We start from the raw sequence: 20,733 nt of genomic DNA, 5'->3' as shown, positions 1-20,733 counted from the left end.
GAATACCGTTATAAGATCCCAAATATAGATAGCCGAGCGGTTTTAAAGATTTTGTTCTAATTATGCAACGATTACATTTACAGGAGACTTACCGGCGCTGGGCGTGCAGCACGATGGTGCCGCTGTGGGTAGAGGAGGGCGCAGAGGAGGGCGCGGAGGAGGGTGGGCGGTCGCGGCGCGCGCCGGGCGAGCACTCGGCGCGCTGGCACGCGCGGCACCTGGAGCGCGTGGGGCACCTGGACCGGCGGCGCGGCAGCGGTGGAGGCGGCGGTGGCGTGGTGGGCCGCTGGGTGCGTGCCGCCGCTGCTGGTCCAGGCCGGCCCCTGGTGCGTCTCAAGCCCTGCCTGTCCGTGTGCCAGCTGGTGGAGCAACACTGCCCTTACTTCCTGCCGGCGGACCGCGCGCCCGCCTACCCCACACAGTATGCTGGCGAGCCAACGTTCCTATGCCTCGGTTAGTCATTCATGTCAGTCATTATGTGAATTATTCATTCATTTATTCAATCATTCAATATTGTCGAGGTGAGAGTATCTGTGTAAATTTGCTTTTGGTTTTCAAACTAAATTTGATCTTACCAAAATATTAGGTCCTTACATATGAAATTGGCGTTTTGTATGGGAGGAACAAAAAGTCGAATATTTTTTGATATAATATATTTAATTAATCAAAGTATGAACCATTATTTTCTATGCACTTTTGCCATCTCATAGGTAGTTCATTGATCCCTTTACTAAAAAAACCAGTCGGACGGGAATCAATAAAATCTTTGAAGGCAATTTGGACTGCCCCATCGGAGTTGAATTTTTTCCCTTGCAAGAAGTTATCCAAATTTCGAAAAAAATGGTAATCTGTTGGAGCAAGGTCCGGGGAGTACGGAGGATGTCTTAGACTTTCCAATTGAAGCTCTTCTAATTTAGTAGCCGTCTGTTGCGCAGTGTGTGGTCTAGCGTTGTCGTGAAGCAGCAGTGGCGTGGAGCGATTGACCAGCCTAGGTTGTTTAGCCGCTAGCTTTTCCATCATGGTTTGCAATTGCTGACAATAGACATCAGCCGTAATAGTCTGGCCAGATTTGAGAAAACTGTAATGAACAATACCGGCACTAGTCCACCAAACGCTTACAAGTAACTTTTTTGGGGTTAATTTTCGCTTGGGGCAGGATTTGGCTGGCTGGCCAGGATCCAACCATTGCGCTGAGCGCTTCCGATTATCGTAAAGAACCCATTTTTCATCACAGGTAATGATTCGGTTTAAAATACCTTCATTATTGTGCCGGTTTAGTAATGTAACGCAACAGTCGACGCGCGTTTGCCGGTTTGCTTCAGTCAATTCGTGAGGTACCCACCTTTCAAGCTTTTTAATCTTCCCAATTTGCTTCAAGTGAATTAAAATAGTTTTATCACTAACATCGCAGCCTGCAGCTAACTCGGACGTGGTTTGCGATGGATCCGCTTCTACAATAGCCTTCAACTCTTCATTATCAACTTGAGTCTCAGGCCGTCCACGGGGCTTGTTCTGCAGATCGAAATTTCCAGAACGAGAACGTTGGAACCAAAAACGAACTGTGTTTTCTTTTGCAACACGACCGCCATACACATCATGCACCCTTCGAGTCGTTTCCGCAGCACTAGTGACACGGCGGAACTCGTACTAGTAAATAATGCGATATTTTAAGTTTTCCATTTTGTAAAATGAGTGACGCAAACAGAAAAAAACAGAAAAAAAAAACAAATGAATGACGGTCATCGAACCACAAATACATGAGTCTATAGCTGTACAAATTTGAATTTGGAATTCCTTACCAAAGAGGAGAAATTCGTGATTAAAGTGGCCAGTACGAAAAACGCCAATTTCATATGTAAGGACCTAATATTTGACAGAGTTTATAAAGTTAAAAGCTATTTTCAACGCAATATGTTATCAAGAGTTTAATTTCATTTTCTGTATCGCAAATTTATGTTTTACTTGCTCTACTTGTTAAATGCTTCCTGTTCCACTACAATAAAACCAAATGTATTATTAATTTCAATTTAAAAAATAACATTTATAATGATACTCGTATTCCTATTTTTTTTAGTTCAAATTTTTTCATGAAATACTACGTAATATTTATGCAATATTTTACAAAATGCTCGGCATTGTTGGTAATAACAATGGGTGGGCTTGGGCACGACGCAGTGTTGGTGTTCAGACAGCAGGGAGAGGGTTGAATTAGGCGCGATTAGCTCCCAACATCGCTTGGCCGGGGTTCAAAACGAGAGAGCTCCAAACAAATAGTGGCTTCTGCTGTGAATGCAGACGTTTTTATTTTTCCTTTCACACATAGCGGTGGGCAATTGTTGCTCTCGTATTGTCTATGCCTCGCTCTCTTTGTTCCCGTTAACCGATCACGCAACTGCTTTCGACTGTTTTAAAATTGTTTTTTTAATACAATACTTAGAAAATTATTGTATTGTATTGTACTCTGCCGGATGCACATATTTTTAAACGCATACAAAAAAATTCAGTTATAATCGAAGCTGCTAACAACAGAGCGTTTTGTTTTAAAAAATTATCACTCTTTTATAAAAATACAACGGTTACTTAAACTTTTTTTTGTTTTCATATTAGTTCACATATTTGGTAACATTTTCAATAAATTAAAGTAGGTCAATGTCTCGCAAGTTGTTGAAATTGATAAAGTGTACAAATGTTGTAGACGCACGCATACCGGAGACCGGTGCGCAGGCAAACAAGTCAAACTACGGGGCGGACGAGTGCTGCTACTGGCACTGCGAGGCACGCCTGTGCTACCGATGCGAGTCGCGGCTGACGGAGCCCGCGCGCCCACCCGCCGAGCAGTGCGCGCCCGTCGAGGACCGCGCGCCCGCCTGCTCGGTGCCGTACGCGGCGCGTGCGCCCGCAGGCGCCGACCCGCCCAGCGTGCCGCTGGTGGCGGCCGCGCTGCTGGCCTGCCTCGTCCGTCTCGTGCCTCTCACAACCCACCTCTTACCCACACGGACCCGCCGGTCGCCACGCGCACCGGTCACTGTGCGCGACTCGAGGTTATAGTTTTACGTTACCGTGCGCCCGCACCCCCAAGTGTCGCGGTCACCGGCCGCGACCAGAACTTCTGTTAGTGCTGACTTATGATAATAAATAGCGCGACGAGTCGCTCCATGAGGCCCGCGCCTCGCGGCCTCCCCGTGAGCGCGCCGGTGCTACTTAGACTATAAGTTTATGTACGTGTACGATTCATCGACACACAGTCACACACATACAACTAAGAAACACCAATAATTATTTACGAGTCTCGTCTCGTTTGAGCCGAACCAAGCCACTATAGCGATAATTTCGGCAGAGTCGAGCGTTATTAAGATGTTTGTGTTAAGATGAGAAATGTTCGTATATTTTAAATAGTGTTTTACAGTTGAAGCGTTTATACATCGTTTGATGTGTGCTGCGTTACCTGTTTTCTGTTATTTTTGCTAAAATAGTTTATATAGAAGCAATATTTTGAACATCAAGGACGCGTGTTATGGGAGGTGTACAGCAGCAGCAGGCGAAGCGCGCACTTGATACTAGTTTGTACGTGATACTTTTTATACGTGTGGAACATTTGTTAGCATCGCAAGTGACAATGGAGGTTCTCGTCGCTTGGCGAACATCAGCGGTCGGGGTCGCGATCCACGTTCAGCATGTGATGGAGAAAAAGACTTCTGCTTTGGTCGACTCGATCTATGAATTGCCCGCGGATAATAACGTTTTACACTCCGAAGTCTCTTTTTTCAACGTGGCGTCAATAGAAAATAATTGAAATCGGTTCTTATAGAGTTATTTTTGTAATGTAACAAAACAAGACAAGTGGTTACAATGCGGCAAGTCCGGTAGCGATACTGAGACTACCCTGTTCGATACTGGAAGCAAGTAAGCTTTTCCTAAACTCGGTTTTTCTGGTTGCCAATTCGGTGCCAGAGTGAGTTGCAAGACTTGTTGCACTGTCGAACCGCCTGCTGGCGCCTAAATCTCTGGTCTATATTACATCCATAATATTGACTTTATATATTAGGATAACATAAAAGTAGTTGTTGTTTTGTAAGAATAAAATATGACTTATGCATATAATGAAGGTTATATGTATTTATATCCGTCTTATGAATTATCATTGAGGTAACACAGATGTAATATGGTTGAAAATGATTTTAATATAAATTTGTTTTGATTATGTATATTGTATATTATGTGTATAATATTGAGTATACAAACAATAACTAGACAACCTTCACGATTTAGCCATGTTGCAGTACAACGTTAATAGTTAGTTTTTTTCTTATTTTTTAAACGACGTAAATGATAAAGGTGTCGTTAATAATTATGTGATGGGAAAACAAAATATAAATTAATGGTTATTAAGACTTTATTGAATGGACATTTGTTGAAAATGTAGTCCTCGCCAGGGGGCGTAGTTGTTGTAATCAAATAATATTGATAATAATAAGTAAGTTATTTTTTACGTTTTTATTGTGTAAATATATCAGAAACGGTTTGTTGTTGCCATACCCGTGTTTCAAGTCACCGAAGGTGCTAAACGTCTATTAATGCTTCTTAGGTTATTATTTGATTCACTTACTTGCAAAGAAAATCTAAACTATGTGGGTCTGTAGAATGATAGATTTATCTAACAGTAGACATTGCGATAGGGAGACCTACTAATTTTATTAGTCTTTTCAATATTTGACGTAGACCAGCCTTACTTTTATTTAAATATTATATAATTATTTTTTAAGTTTTGAGCTGAAATTGGTCGGTTGATTTAACGTGGATCGCATGGTTCAGAACGTTGGGTCGTATTGTTTCAATCGATTAACTCACTCAATCTGCAAGTGATTCATAGTGCCTTCACTTTCAGCAAAGTGAATGTATCGCATCTGCCCACTTTATTTAAACATTTCTGATTAATTCTTTATGTTCTATTTAAGTGATATCAATGAATTGAGCGGTGTATTCAATAATCATTTATAAAACATTTAGTAAGAAATTGATTTATACATAATATGATAAATTAAGTAAAGATTATAAAAAGTAATAATAGTTTCTAATAGTAATTTCGATACCGTGTTCAAAAAATATATGCCCTTATCAACGAATATTTTATTTCGTCTTGTCATAGGTAAATAAAAATAATTAGTTAACAAAATATCAAAACTAAATTTTTCTTTGTCAGATTTTTTAACGTTTAATTATTTTCTCCAGGAAGGAAGGATATCTAGTATATGTATATTAAAAAAGTCGAGAAAACGGGTCTTATAGATGAATACCTCAATTTGTTGAAGTTTTAAATCAGTTGTAAAATTCAATAGGGTCCTTATTGCTCTCTTAGAGGCGGGCGTCTTTCATGATATCTACGTGTATGTGTAAAAATTATCAAAGATTAGAGTTAGAGAATGAATTATTAGAACATAATTGGAACAATTTCGAGCACTCGTTAAAACTTACACATTGACCGTGAATTCCTTCTTTTTGGATATTTCTACTCTCACTCTTAATAATCTTCACTTGTCCACTGTTAAATTTACTAGAGTAGATGAATTAAAGACCAAAAGCGAGGAGTTCGACATGTTGTGTATCTACGCTTTAATAATTTTGCTTAATTTAGAATTCACGCGCATACTAAAAACTTTCGCTCTAGAACATACTTTAGCTCTTTCACACTCTAAGAATTAAATTTAATTTCATTCCTAAATGTAGTACCTAATTAAAATTATTATTTCTAATATTTATTGATTTGTTTGGCCACAACTTATAAATAACATTTTCACTACAATAATTAAAAAACGTTAATTAAGACCGTCTGTGTCAGTCAATGTGAGTCAAACGTGGAACGTCCTGCTTTCCTCCCAAAGCACGCACTACAAGTTACGGTTTCGGTTCGCCATCCAGTTCTCAATCTTGTACTAGCTTCTTAAATCTTGCTAATTTAATTATTATTTCTGTACATTTGATAGAAACCGCCTATTATGGTTGATTTATATAAATGGCCGACCGTTCCGACTCGAATGACCATTTTGGCCTCAACTATAATTGGTTGTTGAAAACAAATATACAATTTCATTATTATTTTCTAAAAATGACATCCCAAATTCTTCTTACTCTAAACGTTAAACCAAATGTCCTTTATGTAGATTTAGTGTTCACGAATGAATTTGATATTACGTTGAAAGTTTTGTGATAGTGTTAATATTATGTTTTTGAATAATATACGTATATTTTGATGTACATAAATAAAGTGTAAATGTATAACGCACAAATAATAAAGAAAAAATATACTAAGTATGCGTGAGAGCGTACGAAAAAATATGTATTTAGCTGTAAACTGAAAATGTTAGAAATATGAAAACCGAAATTATCACGCACCGTCTGTTGTTACGTGCATTTTGTTTTATAAAACATGGTATGAGAGATATAACAAATTACATTTCCGGAGTCATTATACGTAGTTAGAGCACACGTGGCCATATGATGAACTCACATCTAAATTAAAATAATGTATGGCCAATTTCATATCACAAACGTGCGTGTTACTTGTTTAACAATGACGTAGAGCCAATTTTTTTTTAGTTTTAAATGTGTTTGTTAACTTTTCTTCCTCATTATACATATAATCGAAACAATTTGAGATGTCTTTATTCCGAAATCTTGTTTTCTTTCACCTGGCTTATTCAAATACTCTTAAAAAAATATAGTCATCTCGTTCATTCTCGAAGAAGGGGAAATAGATGTATTTAATACGACCCATAAATTTTAATTAATTAGCAAATGCACAGGTACTTTTTTTGTTTTCTTATTTCTTTCATTTATTTCAAATCTTGCGAACATAATAGAATATGAACTGGTTTGAACTGATGTGAACTTGGCCTTAACAAGCAGGTACTATAAGACCGATTATCACATTAGGTTACACTCCCTCTCGGTCGACTGTCACACACACGCACAAAACATAATCAGAAGTCGCTTTCGGGGTCGTCCATTGATGTTCTTCGGCGAGAAGTTTGCGTTAAGGTAGCGTAAGGAAAACACCAAAAGATAGCCTTCGTTGTACAATACTATGTTGTATTATATAATAGTAACAGAATTCCGTGATCTGTTGGTGTTACATTTTATACTCTGCAATAATTTTATTAACATTACACTTGCGAGATAGATATATGAAAATTTTATATAAAAACATAAGAAATTATTTAAAATATGGTATTCGATGATATAATAGAGTAGGATGTTGAGTTTTTGTTCGTGTTAACGTGTAAATGGTAATATGGTGAAAGTGTGAGTAAAAATATTTGCAGTTTGAAAGTATCTTTGCAAAACAACGAAATAAGATGAGCGAGTTTCGATTTTATAATGTGAATGTTGTTTGAAATCTGTGTGTTAGGTTAACGGCTCAACGAATATATTTACAAATTTTATTACCTATGGTATCTGTCCTATCCTCACGAAACTGCCCGACGTTACATAAATAATTCAATTCAGTACATATCCTGCTTTTATATTCACGAAATTAAGTTAAATAAACAATAGAGGATCTACTTTAGTATTTTTTAATAATTGACAATGATATAAATAACATTGAAGATAAAATTTAGTAAGTCCATCATAATTTTGAATCAATATAAGAGATTGCGCGCAAAAACCCTAATTTTAATAGTTTTTTTATTGTCCTTATATGAGATTTATAAATAATATAATTTCAAGGTTTAATGTTTAATGATATTAGCAGCATATTTGTTTTATTCAAATAATTATAAGAATTATAAAATTTTATCTTCACTATCAATTGGTTCAATAAACAATATCAATTAGTGATTTGGGGCATGGTTATGCGCGGATAGGATAGTACATTGCAACACAACTACAACTGTGGTCAACTTTATTACAATAGTTTTGCCTTCACTGATTATATTCTTCAGTTGAATGTTGTTTGTGTGGTCATCAAACAATCCAATAGAACGACTTGGCCTTCTCAATTTTAAGAACTTAGCTAGTAAAATAAGAAACGATAAAATATTTAAAACGTCTTATGATAAATCGTAATTGCATATTTAGAATTCGAACGCATTTAGAATGTTTATCGTTTACGTTATAAACACCCCGAAAGTAATTCTTGTATTCTACACATTCTCCAAAAGTTGTCTATTATCTAAAAATATTATTATGTATTCTATAAAATGTTTTGTATGTAGTCCAACGTGGCTAAAGGGTAAGGTAATGGTACATAAGTGTTTTTTAAGCGGTCCCAAGTTAACTTAAACACACAAGGTGTTCACCATTAAGTCACCCCTTAGCTACGCGATAAGACGCTAATATATATGTATTGGTTTGATGTCTGTTTATAAATTAGTGTACTATAATACATGTAATTAGTGTCATTTCCATTTAAATATAAATGTTTTTGTATTAATTTGATAGATACAAGTTTATAGTTCTTCAGAGAGTATATTAAGTTGTATAATTTGTGAAGCAAGATTTCTTCTCCCTGTACAGTTAGCTCCCGCGCGACTGCTGTCACCTGTTTCACTTGTTTTCACGGTAAAGCGACGCAATGCGACGCGACGCTCCACTCTCACTCTGCGTGAGTTAAATAATCCTTAAAAGTTCTAGATCATATAAATATATATTAATTTACAGTGATAACTAAATGATAGTCAAATATTTCGAAAGAAAATAATTTAAATTAATTCACCGAGGAGGTTCGATAAAGATATATTCGTGCATGGGGCCGCTACATTTGTAATATTAAACTATATTCATAGTGAGAGAGGTAGTGTAGTGTAAAGAGTAAATTGTAAACATTCAACATAAGCGTGAGCGGTTGGCTCGGCGCCGGCGCCGGCGAGTACTGCCACACCACGCGGCCGTTATCAATTGTATATTGATATGATCTAGGATGTGTCGTAGGTGTTTTTCAAGTAGTGATCGTGTACTAAGTCTTATGTTACGCCTTCTAAATGATAAATGGGTTACAGGCACAGGTGTAATGCAGTAGTCTGCTTTAATTAAAAACCACATTAATATGTGACTATCAATACTTCAAATCTTCTTGGCGATTTCTATTTGTCTTTATTAGTTGTTTTTACTCGTTTGTGTGCATAGCAGTATTATCATCCGATTAAGTTATCATACAGCAATCGTATTTATACCAAATCTCTGCCAAAATGATTTAAACTAATTGTAGCGCTTGCATTAAAGGGTCGTAAATGCCACGCGTTGTTGCGTAGCACACCCCCGCTGCGCTACAGGAGAGCGTAGCGCTTTGCGCAGTCGATGCTACGCCTGTGCCTGTAAACCATGTAGGCAACGTTCGATATTCGAAGTAAGATTAATCACGTTCGAATAATTGTAGACAGATTTTGAAGTTTAATATTATTTGCATTTTCCTAAGAGTTAGAACGATTGAGACAGTAGGTCGAACGACCGTGTTATGAAGAATTGTGGAGATGTTTATAAAAAAATACGTTTATGAAAATGATATAAAAACGAAAAATAATGTCACATAAACTTGTAATTACTAACATAAGAAGAATTATTGGAAAAAACAGAAAAAACGTTGAATAAACCAATTAAAATAAAGTCTTCTTTGTTAATTAACCATTAAGAATACCTGCCGAGGATTACGAAATAAAAAACGTGTTACCAATTTAAATATTTTAATATAAAAATGTTCGCTTACGTCAATATCACACTCGAACTTATATCATCTATTTATATTAAGTATAAAAACTATGACTTCACATTAAATTATCGTTCTCACAACAGTATAAAAAGTTAAGCATTCACAATCACAGCAAAACGTTCGCTATATTACAATACAGCTGACGTGACAGGCACGGACACAGGCACTCAGGATCACAGGGGGCACAGGGGACGGGGGCTTGTGCGACGGGGGCGCTAGGAGCGCGCCGACAATACCAGCAGCGCGCACAGCGCCGCCAACGACGCGAGCGACGGTCGCACTGACACGCTGCCATTGCCGCCGTTGCCACCAGAACGTTCGCCTTCATCTATCCCACCCCACACAAACAAATATTTAACTATTCTCATACTCTCAATGTGTGAAACACAGAAGTGAACGCGTACATAATTTTAATCAATTGAACTTAATATCCTTACATCAATCTATAACCTGTGTGATGTACTATAATTAATAAAGACATATAATGCAGAAAGATTCTATACGCGTTCAACATTATGCTTCACTCATATAAACCGCTGTGGCGAAAATTTTAAACACAATTAATTCGTAACAATTTATTCAATATCAAATCAACTTTAAAGAAGTCAAGTACTTTAAAACTAAGCGGTTTAAATGAGAAATTTAAAAATAAAGGCTTTAAGAGGAAACATATCTATGTAGGTCTCTTTATTTTCAATAAAAATGCAACGTGTAGTTTTCTAAAGTCAAAATAAAAATAAGTAAACCATAACAGATATGCTTACTCTCAAAATTATATACCTACAAACAAAATAATTAAAACAACTCACATGTATGTGGTGAAACCCACAACAAAAATGAAATAAGCGTATGTTAAAAATAACAAGAAACACCAAAATATTTTCATGTTAGGTATCATGCTTGTACGAAGATGGTAGCAAAAGAAATGTAATGTGAACCTACGATGCGGGTGAGTGACTCCGCGGCGGAGGACCTAAGCCCTCCTTAGGTAACGGTGGCCCGAGGTAACGAGTAACTACAGTTTAGCTCCGTCTGTCTGTATGTGGCCAACTGAAAAATTAACTCGCCTTTAACAAATCTATATTGAATTCATTAAACCGTTACCCATCCGTTCTAACTACTAAACTAACAACGACTACAATTATATACTGTTCAAAACGCATGCAATAGTTTATGTAAAAATATATATTTACAACACATAATTCTCCGTCACACTACATTCGTTACACACATCTCATTCTACTTTCTACCATAATATTTTCCGCTAATAAAACTACTACACATCCTTATATAGTAAATATATACTTAAATAAACAAAATATAACTCTTGCACGGTTTTATAATGCATTGCTAGTTATTATTAGTCACAAATAACACACACTTAAACCTTATACTGATTTAAATTATAAAAAAGTTATTTTAACACACAATTCAACTCTTGTACCATTAATAATACTACGGTTAATTCTAATATGTTAGGATTAAAGAAACGTGACGTGTGCCATTATTATTTTTATTATGAAACATATATCTTACGTATGTATACGAAGATAGAATAAAAGATTCTTCAAAGTTTCAAGACGATGACACGTAATTTTCGCAATTTTGTTTCTAAAAACATTTTAAATATAAATGAGTTATTAAGTTAAGTAAAATTGTGCAAATGCCGATTCACATATGTGATATTATTAATTTATTCGCAGAAATGTCGCGTTCAAAAACCAATATGTGCACACGTTATTTTAAACATAATCGGTTTGGCACATGTTCAGAAAATACTACTGCATCTAATAATACTTATTTACTTTTGAAAATTAATAATAATATGTGAATATTTTCTTTAGTTTTAACAGTCGCCTGCAAAGTGTTGACAAACTCTATAACAATATACGGCTAGAAATAAAAACAAAAACTAAATAAAATGATTAGTGTTAACAAAGCCATGGAGCATGCGTGCAACTGACTGTAACCGTCTAAAACCCAAAGCAGTCGTACAAAAACATATCGTTGTCTTAATTTTTTCAATAATGAATTAAATCTGAGTAAATAAATAAATGAGAATAACAATTTTGTTACGAGGGAAGGCTATAATATGTTTTTATACGATTGTCAGAAGGAAGTCATAGTAAGCTTGTATTCAAACATGCAAAAGTGATATGAAACCAACGTACAAGTGGCGCGTGAGAAGCTCGCCGGTACTAAAATCACCGCTTATTTCTATAATCTCACTGGTACTCATATTTTCTCCTATTTAATTAATTGAGTCTTTGTTCTTTATAATAATCTCTATGTACAACGTTCAGGAACTCCAACGAGGCTATTCCCTGAACCAGAAGAATGATCTGGGAGCGGATGATTTTACACCTAGAAAGACAAAATACACAAACACACATGACGCGAGGTGAACGAGTGCGTGCAACGCCCGCGCCGTTCAGCGTGTGAGACGTACACACACATTGACAAACAAGTGAACGTACATATTTGTGTAACATTCGTTGAACAGTGTACGTGTACAACATAAAAACATTAAATTATCAACAGTGCAACAATTGTGTTCTTAATAAATTTAACTTTACTTGTATTGTAACCATATTTGGTGCCAATATTCGTGAAATTATCACAAATAAGATCAAATTTAGTAATATAATAATCGTCACCCATAGTGCACTCTGTTTTTTACTCTATGTGCAAACAATAATTAAAATAAAATTTTGTGTGTTGTGTAAAGTTTAAACATTTTGCACAGAATCCAAGGACCTTGCTCCTTTGGCTCCGTTTCTATAGCAAAAGTTTGTACTGTGCGAAATATTTAAGTGCAAAACGCAGGTATTTTCATTGGCGCCCAGAAGCCTCATCTATGTCGAACAGGACTCACCGACAACCACTGCCCCCAAGAAGCAAAGCTAACCCAAGCCTGTTTGGCAGATTTTGTTAATTTTAGTCGTGATCGGTTAATTTATTAAAAATGTTAGAACTTTGAAAATATATACCATTGTAATGGGAATAAAAAGTTAAATTGTTATTTCTGTTAATGTTACAATTGTGAGTTAAATATGATAAACAATCTCAGATGATATTCGTGATAATGAATATATATAATGAAGTAAAAATAAATATGTAGCTGAAAACAATGAAAAATGAACACAAAAAAACATAATACAAAGATACGACATAAAACAAGAAACAATATTCATGTTAAAAAGGTAACAGATAAAAATAATTAGTTTCTAAACTACGATAGTACATTTAACAAACAAAATGGAGACAAGAACAAAACTAATGAAAGACATTCAGATACAGAAGGGCATATAGAAGCAGACATTTAACAGTGGTGCCGGCGACGGTCAGCCCTTCTCTGTAACTGTAACACGAATTGCTCTTGAAATAGATTTAGAATTTAATATAAAATGCAACAAAAACACTAACTTTAGAAATGTTTTATCATGATACCAAAAGAAAGGATAGTTTTTGAATATTTTCATAATTTAACGTTATTTTTATTTGTTGTGGCATTTATTAAAATTCGTTCTTAACGCCACCTTAATCAAGAGCCTGTTATTTCATTATTTCAAAATAATTTTTCGTTCGAATCTGGGCGTCGATGAATCTACCTGCGTCAAAGAGTATGTCGCCGACGTCGTCTTCGTCTGGCAGTTGAGTGTATGCGGCGGCTTCGTTGGCATCAGAGAGTCGCGCGTTACCTCCGACTGTGCCGCGCGGCGCACTGCTGCAGCCCAGCCACCAGTAGCCGGTTGAGCGCGGGAACGCCGGCTTATCTGTGTCCACCTGTACAACATTATTGAAAACAAAAAAAAAAATTGAATATTAAAACATTCATTGAAGTTAGATACTTCGTCACTCTACTCAACTTTCTAATCGACCATTTTGTATTCTGATCATTTGTGGTGTTAATGTTTAATCTTTACTATCAACATCATGCCCACACTTATTCCCACTTCGTGTGATCTAGACATAATAGATTTTTGTCTCCAAAAACTGTTATTCCCATGTACGTATGTACGTAGAATTAGTAGTTTGTTAAGAATATTAAATACTTACACTGAAAGTTCTGTCGTTGAACCGCCAGTAAGAACCGCCCTTAAAGAAGTACGTGTAACCATTAGTGTACTGTAAGGCTGCATCTATACTGTCCGGGATGCCTTCCCAGTTGGACAGGGGCTTGGGGTAGGTCGACTTGACGGGCGGGCGCTGCGCCGGGTCGAATCGCCAGAACTTCGCGCCCTTGTAGAAGTAAATCTTGCCATTGCCCGACCATACTAACGCTGCGTCGATGTTATCTGGTATACCAGTGAACCCTGAAATGTAAATAAATATCACCCATTACACACTGTTGTTTACTTTGCTTCTCGTTAAAAATATTACTTGATACTTTAATTAAATTCTAATTTTAATTAGCGGTCTAACCTTCACTAATTTCCTTTGGATAGTCTCCATCGATATTTTGTCCATTATACCTCCAGTACTTGGAGCCTTTGAAGAAGTACGTTTTTCCGTTCTTGTAGGTGAAGGCAGCGTCAATGTTGGCGGGCAGGCCGGGCCAGGCGCGCGAGATGAGGCGCGGGTAGCCCGCCGCCACACCGCTTTCTGTTAATCTCCAGTAGTACTCGCCTATACAACACAAATATTATAAGTAAATCAACTATATCACCATCAAAGTGGTCCTCTATTCGGAACAGAACTCCCAAAAAGTTCGCTAGACTTAACCCCTTCTTGTTCCCTTTAAGAGATCATTAACGAGGAATGAATCAGTAAGGTCGTTAGTTCTGCAATACGCCTGGAACTTTGTCACTAAAGTTCCATAGTAGTAATACTGTTGCATCATACCCTTGAAAACAAATGTGGCGCCATCGGCTGAGTTGAATATGGTGTCGAAGGATGGGTCGGCGCAGAGCGCGGCGTCCTCGGTGGAGGAGGGTGGTGTGGTGACGCGGGGAGCAGTCGGTCGCGCGGGGTAGCCGCCGCCGATGTCCAGTTGCGTCTTGTGCCCGTACAGTGCCTAGTAAACACGTACGTGGATGAGAGGAGACGAATAAGTAGTTCTAGTATACATTATATAATATATAATTTGACTAGTTAGATAAATGTTATAGTATTCTGTTGGAGACAAATATCTTAAATATAATTATCCTATATTATATACTGTATATACCTGTATTCCTTGGATGTCGTCTTGGTCGAGTTGGAAGGCGGGGTCGTATCCACGGTAGAAGGGTGCCATCAGAGCGGAGCGGACATCGCTGTGAGACAACCCCAAAGAGTGACCGAACTCGTGCGCTGCCACCTTCATATTAAAGTTTTTATTATTTAAATGTTGATTTAGCATTTACATCAAATATAATTTTGTGAGCAAGGAAAATAAAATATATTTAAAATATTTCTTATAACCAAGACTAGGTTAGTATTCCAAACTGCAAGTTAATCTATTCTATATGATTAGTAAAAGCAACGCAAGACGTACGAGTATTACCTTGTTGATTACTTATTACAATAACTTATATACGCAAATATAAAATCACAAAAGCACTGAATCTTAATTAATCATTTAATTTACGTACTTGGAAGAGATTGGTTCCCCGCCTCGAGTTAATTGACCAGACCTCAGCATCGTCGAAGTGAGCATCACCTCCGTAAACCTAATAAAAATCAAATATTCATCAAAAATGCATAAACATAAGATCATAAGCCGTATGTCGTTTAAAGAAAGTCAAATTAATTTGAATTAAACTAATTTTTATGACGTTTCTTTATAAGTGGTATTTATTTACATTTGGGTATTTCTTTGCCTTTCCTCCTACAAAGACACGACATTGTTCTACACTTTTTTACACCTCTATCAGCCGTCATGCTAGAATCACTTCACATCACTTCTACTCGTATAATTTAATTGGTTTGACAAAACATAAAAGAAGGATTGGGAGATTTTTATTAAAAATTGATGGCAATTGTTATGGTTTAAAACATCCTAGTATTAAATTTAACAGAAATCTTTAATATATTTTTATATCTACATTCCAACTTATCAAAAGTCTTCTTCGATAAAGTCTAACAGCATTTCAGACAGACACACAATCAATTTCAATAACTTAAATAAACAATAAATTTTCTTTTAATCGTGTGAAATACAAATATAAGCATTCATTTTGTTATACAAAAGGCAATAGAGCAACCGTAACCCGTAGCTCCTTTTGATTTTCCATACATCACTTATCAACCAATAATCTGGTCGCGGAATGCCAGCATTCTACCGTATAAAAATTTAAAGTACAAAATGATATAACAAATTACACCAACAAAGGTATAACAACATCAATAACAAAACATCACTTTCACATTCACAGTGACAATTTGTTATTTCCGCCGTTTAACAATATAATGGCGTACTTAAATATTTCATATAAAATGTTATTTAAAAACTATATCAAACTCTACCTACTTGCTAAATATTAATTGGCGTAATCGAAATTCAGTGTAAAATAAAAGTAACTATATTGATGTAACGTAATTAATGAATGAACCTTATGTTTTGCTGAATAATTAGTTTAGTTTCGTAATATGTTTTAGAAAAGACAGCACTTACGGGGAAATACGCATGGGCCAAAGTACCACCGGGTCCGTCGAACGGGTCACCATCTCCATGCTCACCCTTTTCGAATCTGTAAATGGACAATTATTAACAATAATTAACTAAAAAAAATTAATATTCATAAACTCGATATTATAAAATACCTATGATTTAGTACCTTAGCTACTAGAACTGAACTAACTTAAGCAATGTAATTTATCGAAAAATTACATTTTAAAACCAATTGCGGTTTACGTACAATTCAATAAAATTATTTCCTTATTACAACGCAAGAAAGTAACACTTTTGGATGTATCTATACCTACTAATATAATGAAGAGGAAAAGTTTAATTGTGTTTGCATTGAATAGACTATTACTACTTTTGAAAAATTCATTGTTGGGAAGCTACACTGTCCCCGGTTGCTATAGGATATATTTTTTTTAATTCTAAGTTTTTTTTAATTCCGTGCGGGCGAAGTTACTGGTCACAGCTAGTATTCTATCAATTAAAAAATTACCTTATCATAACATGTGATAACAGAATATTACAATTTGATGTACACCTATAGGTGTACAAAAGTGAGTAACAGATGTTATGCTCCGGCGCATATGATCCCGACTGCTGTTGAAGTAATTATCATTACGTGACATTCTGACAAAACATTACATTGACACATTTTTATATTATTATTATTATCTTTTTCCTACATTGTATTAAGTTGATGACGTCGTAGGACTCACAAACAACGCTTTAGCTTTTTGTTCATAAAAAAATAAATAATTTTAGATAAGAGCAAATCAAATGGAATTTAAATTTTGTTTATCGACACCTTCAAAATTTTATGCGCTAAAAATCAAATTTATAGACGGATCTTATGATTGTTTGAGCTCATAAACATACCGATGTCTTTTTTTTTAGCCAAATTCATTTCGTAAATTGCATTGATTTTTTTTAATTCTACTGGATCTGCACAAATTAAACATTATAATATCCTTTTAAGTTTACAAAATATTCCGAAAGTCTTTTGATACGAATGGAAGCGTTTTTGAACTCTTCACTAAAGGAAGATTTCTTGATATGTGGAGCTGAGATTTCACATACAAAGTTAATATGTAAAAATTAATAGTTATAAATATCCGTGTGATGGATGTTTTATGAAACAAATTTCGTGCCTAATTGTATCCAACATAATTGATTTAAAAATGAAAACGTTTTGTGGATGCAACACTGGACAGCCTCGGCGCTCAATGACGACTATTATTGTACGGTTACGCAACGCAGATTACCATTGTAACGACATAGAGTTGTTACATCAATATTTTTTGTATATTTATAACGAAAAATTGTATACTTAAATTGTGTAATATATCGAAATTGAACTATCAATTCGTAGTAGACAACACTTGATACTACTAAATAGCCTTGCTCGCTCAAAAAATTGAAATAAATAGTAGTTAAAGGAAACTGCATGTAATAATCTATATATATATAAAAGAAAGTCGTGTTAGTTACACTATTTATAACTCAAGATCGGTCGAACTGATTTAGCTGAAAATTGATGGGGAGGTAGCTTAGAACCAGGAGACAGACATAGGATAATTTTTACCCCGTTTTATATTTTTTATTCCGCGCGGACGGAGTCGCGGGTAAAAGCTAGTAGAGTATATTTAAAGCATCATTCTCACAAAATATCAACAGTTATAACTAGTATAACTTACGAAAACGCTTTGCAATAGTATAGTTGTACACACTAATAAACAAATAAATTTGGACACTTTTGGCTACCCTGTGCCTAATATAGTCGGATATTACTCGTATACTCCGACTTGTCTGTTTTTTTTTTTATTTAACTATAGCTTGATGCTGACAAAACAGTAATGTTATACAACATACCTTATTTCGATGTGTACTTGGCCGGAACGCTTCTGTGTGAACGTGAGGTCGGTGTAGTCAGACCATACGGAGAATGCTTTGGCCAGCTCGGCGTCGACTTCGGCCTGGTTCAATCGCGTCGGATACTTTGAGATCTTGTACGTAAGGTTCTTTACACGCCATCTCGAGCCTGAGAAGGAAAGACGAATATGGAACCATCTATATATAAGGATTGTAGTGTTAATTATACCTAGTTTGTCAATTCAAAAGATTATGAGATAGATTAATGGGTACTCTGTTATGACAGTGATACTAGTTAATCTTTGAAGTGAGAGACTGGCTTAGTTCGACTGTATACCTCGTTTAACATTTATGCGAGTCTAAATTATATTTTTATCACGTGGTTACATGTAAATAAATAAATATGTACATGTATAAATATAAACGTATTTAGCTGAACAAAGTAGATCTTTGTTTGATTATTTGTTTGGTCTGATATTTTTATCAGTTCAGTGTACTGAGCAAACCAGCTGTCGTCTTGGGTCGTTTAAGAGGTTACGATTAATTGATATAAAATGCAGACGGCGTTTATTCACTTAATATACGTATGTAAAATTTACAAGTATAATATCTTATGCAATTCCTTATTTGTTCTTATGCTCTCGGCACGTGACCGCGAGTTCAGAAATAACTGCAGTTTTATTTGTCAAACCATCTGACTTACTTTTGCCCGGATTAATTATAAAAAAAAATTACTGAGTATGAAAATAGTGACTTAAAGGTTGAGCCTTTGATATATTAACTGGGACTATTAGATCCTCGACCAGTTTGAACCTACTTATCTTACTAATTATGTTTGTTAGAAGGTATCTGCAGAACGGCTGCATAGATCTGGATGAAATCTGATGTAGAATAGTCTTAAAGAACACAGACTATTATAATCCCGGAACCATGTACGGTTACCGTGGGATACGTTTCATTTACATTTTAACTCGATAACTCCGCAATGGTTCAACACATCTTATTGAAGTTTGACACAGATATAGAACAGAGAAACACACCTGAGACACTTTCGCACCCTTTTTTAATTCTGCACAGACGAAATTGCGGGCAAAACCTTACCTTGCAACGCGTATCTTTTCGCTCGACTCTCGCCAAATCCAACTTTGTCTTTAACACCGCATCTCGGCAGCGACATTACTTTAGCTGTTTCATCGTCCAGTTCACCTGTAACATAACCATATCATAAGTAAACGTTTCAGTCGCTAGATTTCATATTTATTTATTAATCTATGTGTGGGGAATCACAGATCACTTATCATAATTTCTTGTTTGCACATCTTGATCTTTAAAGCGTATAAAGTATATATAATAGTATAAAAGATGTTATTACTCGAAAGATAAATCGTCTTGCAATCATATCATCAGTGTCGTCAAGGAAATAATTATACAATCGAATTCAGTTCGCGGAAAACTTCATCCGAACCAGGATTGGACGTAAAGTCAATACGAATTACTTAAAATTCAATTACATATGATAGATACACTTCACGAATTAATTATATATCACATAATTTAAATAGTAGGTACAATTAACTATTTAAATAAAATAAGCACGTACACACAGTGTATTCGGCTAATGGAAAAATACAAGATATTTTTCCTGTTTTATCCCATTTGTTAGATACTGCCGATTACGTTTACTTTATGGAGTATATTTTCCCATAAAACCATCATACCAGGTTGACTCACGGCGCATGCATGCTATCTAATTTTCTATTCATACAATAAGACATGTTAGTTTTAATGGACTCCTTAAAACAGCGTGTGCCGCGTCTCAACATGAATTATGTATACGTGGCCCATAATACTTCGTTATTTGCTTACATAATAGTGTCTTTCTGAGGAGCTGGTGGTATATATGAATCCAAACATTATAGTAGCTCACGATTTCTGACGAGACGCTGTTCACAACACAATTTTAAACTGAACGTAAAGGACATAAAGCTCGCACCATCCTACAGTGGTTTTCTTCCTCAACTTGTTCAGCCCATCTGGTACTACAAAGGCTTGTCGTGTAGTTCAAGTTCCACCATAAAGATTGAATCTTTTAATACACTAACTGCTTGCCGTACCGAGGCACGTATGAATGCGAATTTTCAAGATCTACCTACATAATGGTATTTAAATAGCAGGCCGTAGTCCACGGTACGACCAGTGTTCGCACGTGATTGTATTGGCTTTGTTATCAGCGGCAGACATCGCAACGATTTTATACTTTGCGTTTAGCTATAACATTAATGTTTCATACAAACCAAATAATAATAAAATCGATTAAAATAGGATTGGACGCTCTTTTCAATGACATGGCAAAGGATTTGTCCATGTCCTAATTAATCATTACGTATCAGGCAATCCGCTAAATAGTTAGATTTTATAACGTACGTTTAAACGAATATTTTGTGCAAAAAAATACGATTAATAGTACTAAAGTGCTAAGCTCACGTGCTCTCGTGTCGTAGCAATATAAGGAGGTCAAGACGTCTCCGATGTGGGTTACTTATTACATCTA

General features: G+C 35.8%; 2 protein-coding genes across 7 annotated transcripts in view; one reads left to right on the top strand and one right to left on the bottom strand.

The window, feature by feature from the left end:
- LOC106712222 overlaps positions 1-3,048 on the top strand; it is a 42,074-nt gene extending 39,026 nt beyond the window's left edge. Inside the window, exons 2-3 of the mRNA XM_014504715.2 lie at positions 84-453; positions 2,696-3,048. Of these exons, the coding sequence (XP_014360201.2) occupies positions 84-453; positions 2,696-3,048 (723 nt within the window). The remainder of the gene's footprint in view (positions 1-83; positions 454-2,695) is intronic.
- Positions 3,049-9,660: 6,612 nt separating this feature from the next.
- The window catches only part of LOC106712426 (matrix metalloproteinase-14), a 32,591-nt gene continuing 21,518 nt past the window's right edge, over positions 9,661-20,733 (bottom strand). Inside the window, exons 4-15 of one of the 6 annotated variants that reach the window (XR_001357075.2) lie at positions 19,284-19,388; positions 18,183-18,351; positions 16,302-16,377; positions 15,280-15,357; positions 14,874-15,005; positions 14,549-14,720; positions 14,129-14,332; positions 13,763-14,019; positions 13,315-13,489; positions 11,875-12,067; positions 10,646-10,753; positions 9,953-10,031 (exon numbers count right to left, since the gene is read on the bottom strand). Coding sequence is in view for 2 of the 6 variants with exons in the window: in XM_014504992.2 (XP_014360478.2) it covers positions 9,919-10,031; positions 13,315-13,489; positions 13,763-14,019; positions 14,129-14,332; positions 14,549-14,720; positions 14,874-15,005; positions 15,280-15,357; positions 16,302-16,377; positions 18,183-18,351; positions 19,284-19,388 (1,481 nt within the window). In the remaining 4 variants the exon portion in view is untranslated. Of the gene's footprint in view, positions 10,032-10,645; positions 10,754-11,874; positions 12,068-13,314; positions 13,490-13,762; positions 14,020-14,128; positions 14,333-14,548; positions 14,721-14,873; positions 15,006-15,279; positions 15,358-16,301; positions 16,378-18,182; positions 18,352-19,283; positions 19,389-20,733 lie in introns of all 6 variants that reach the window. The other 5 variants (XR_001357078.2, XR_001357077.2, XR_001357076.2 and 2 more) reach the window with 5 other exon arrangements.

This window comes from Papilio machaon, chromosome 3 (genome assembly GCF_912999745.1).
Source record: "Papilio machaon chromosome 3, ilPapMach1.1, whole genome shotgun sequence".
Lineage (NCBI taxonomy): Eukaryota > Metazoa > Arthropoda > Insecta > Lepidoptera > Papilionidae > Papilio > Papilio machaon.
Note: the sequence above shows the minus strand (reverse complement) of the source record. Positions and strands in the feature narration are given on the sequence as shown.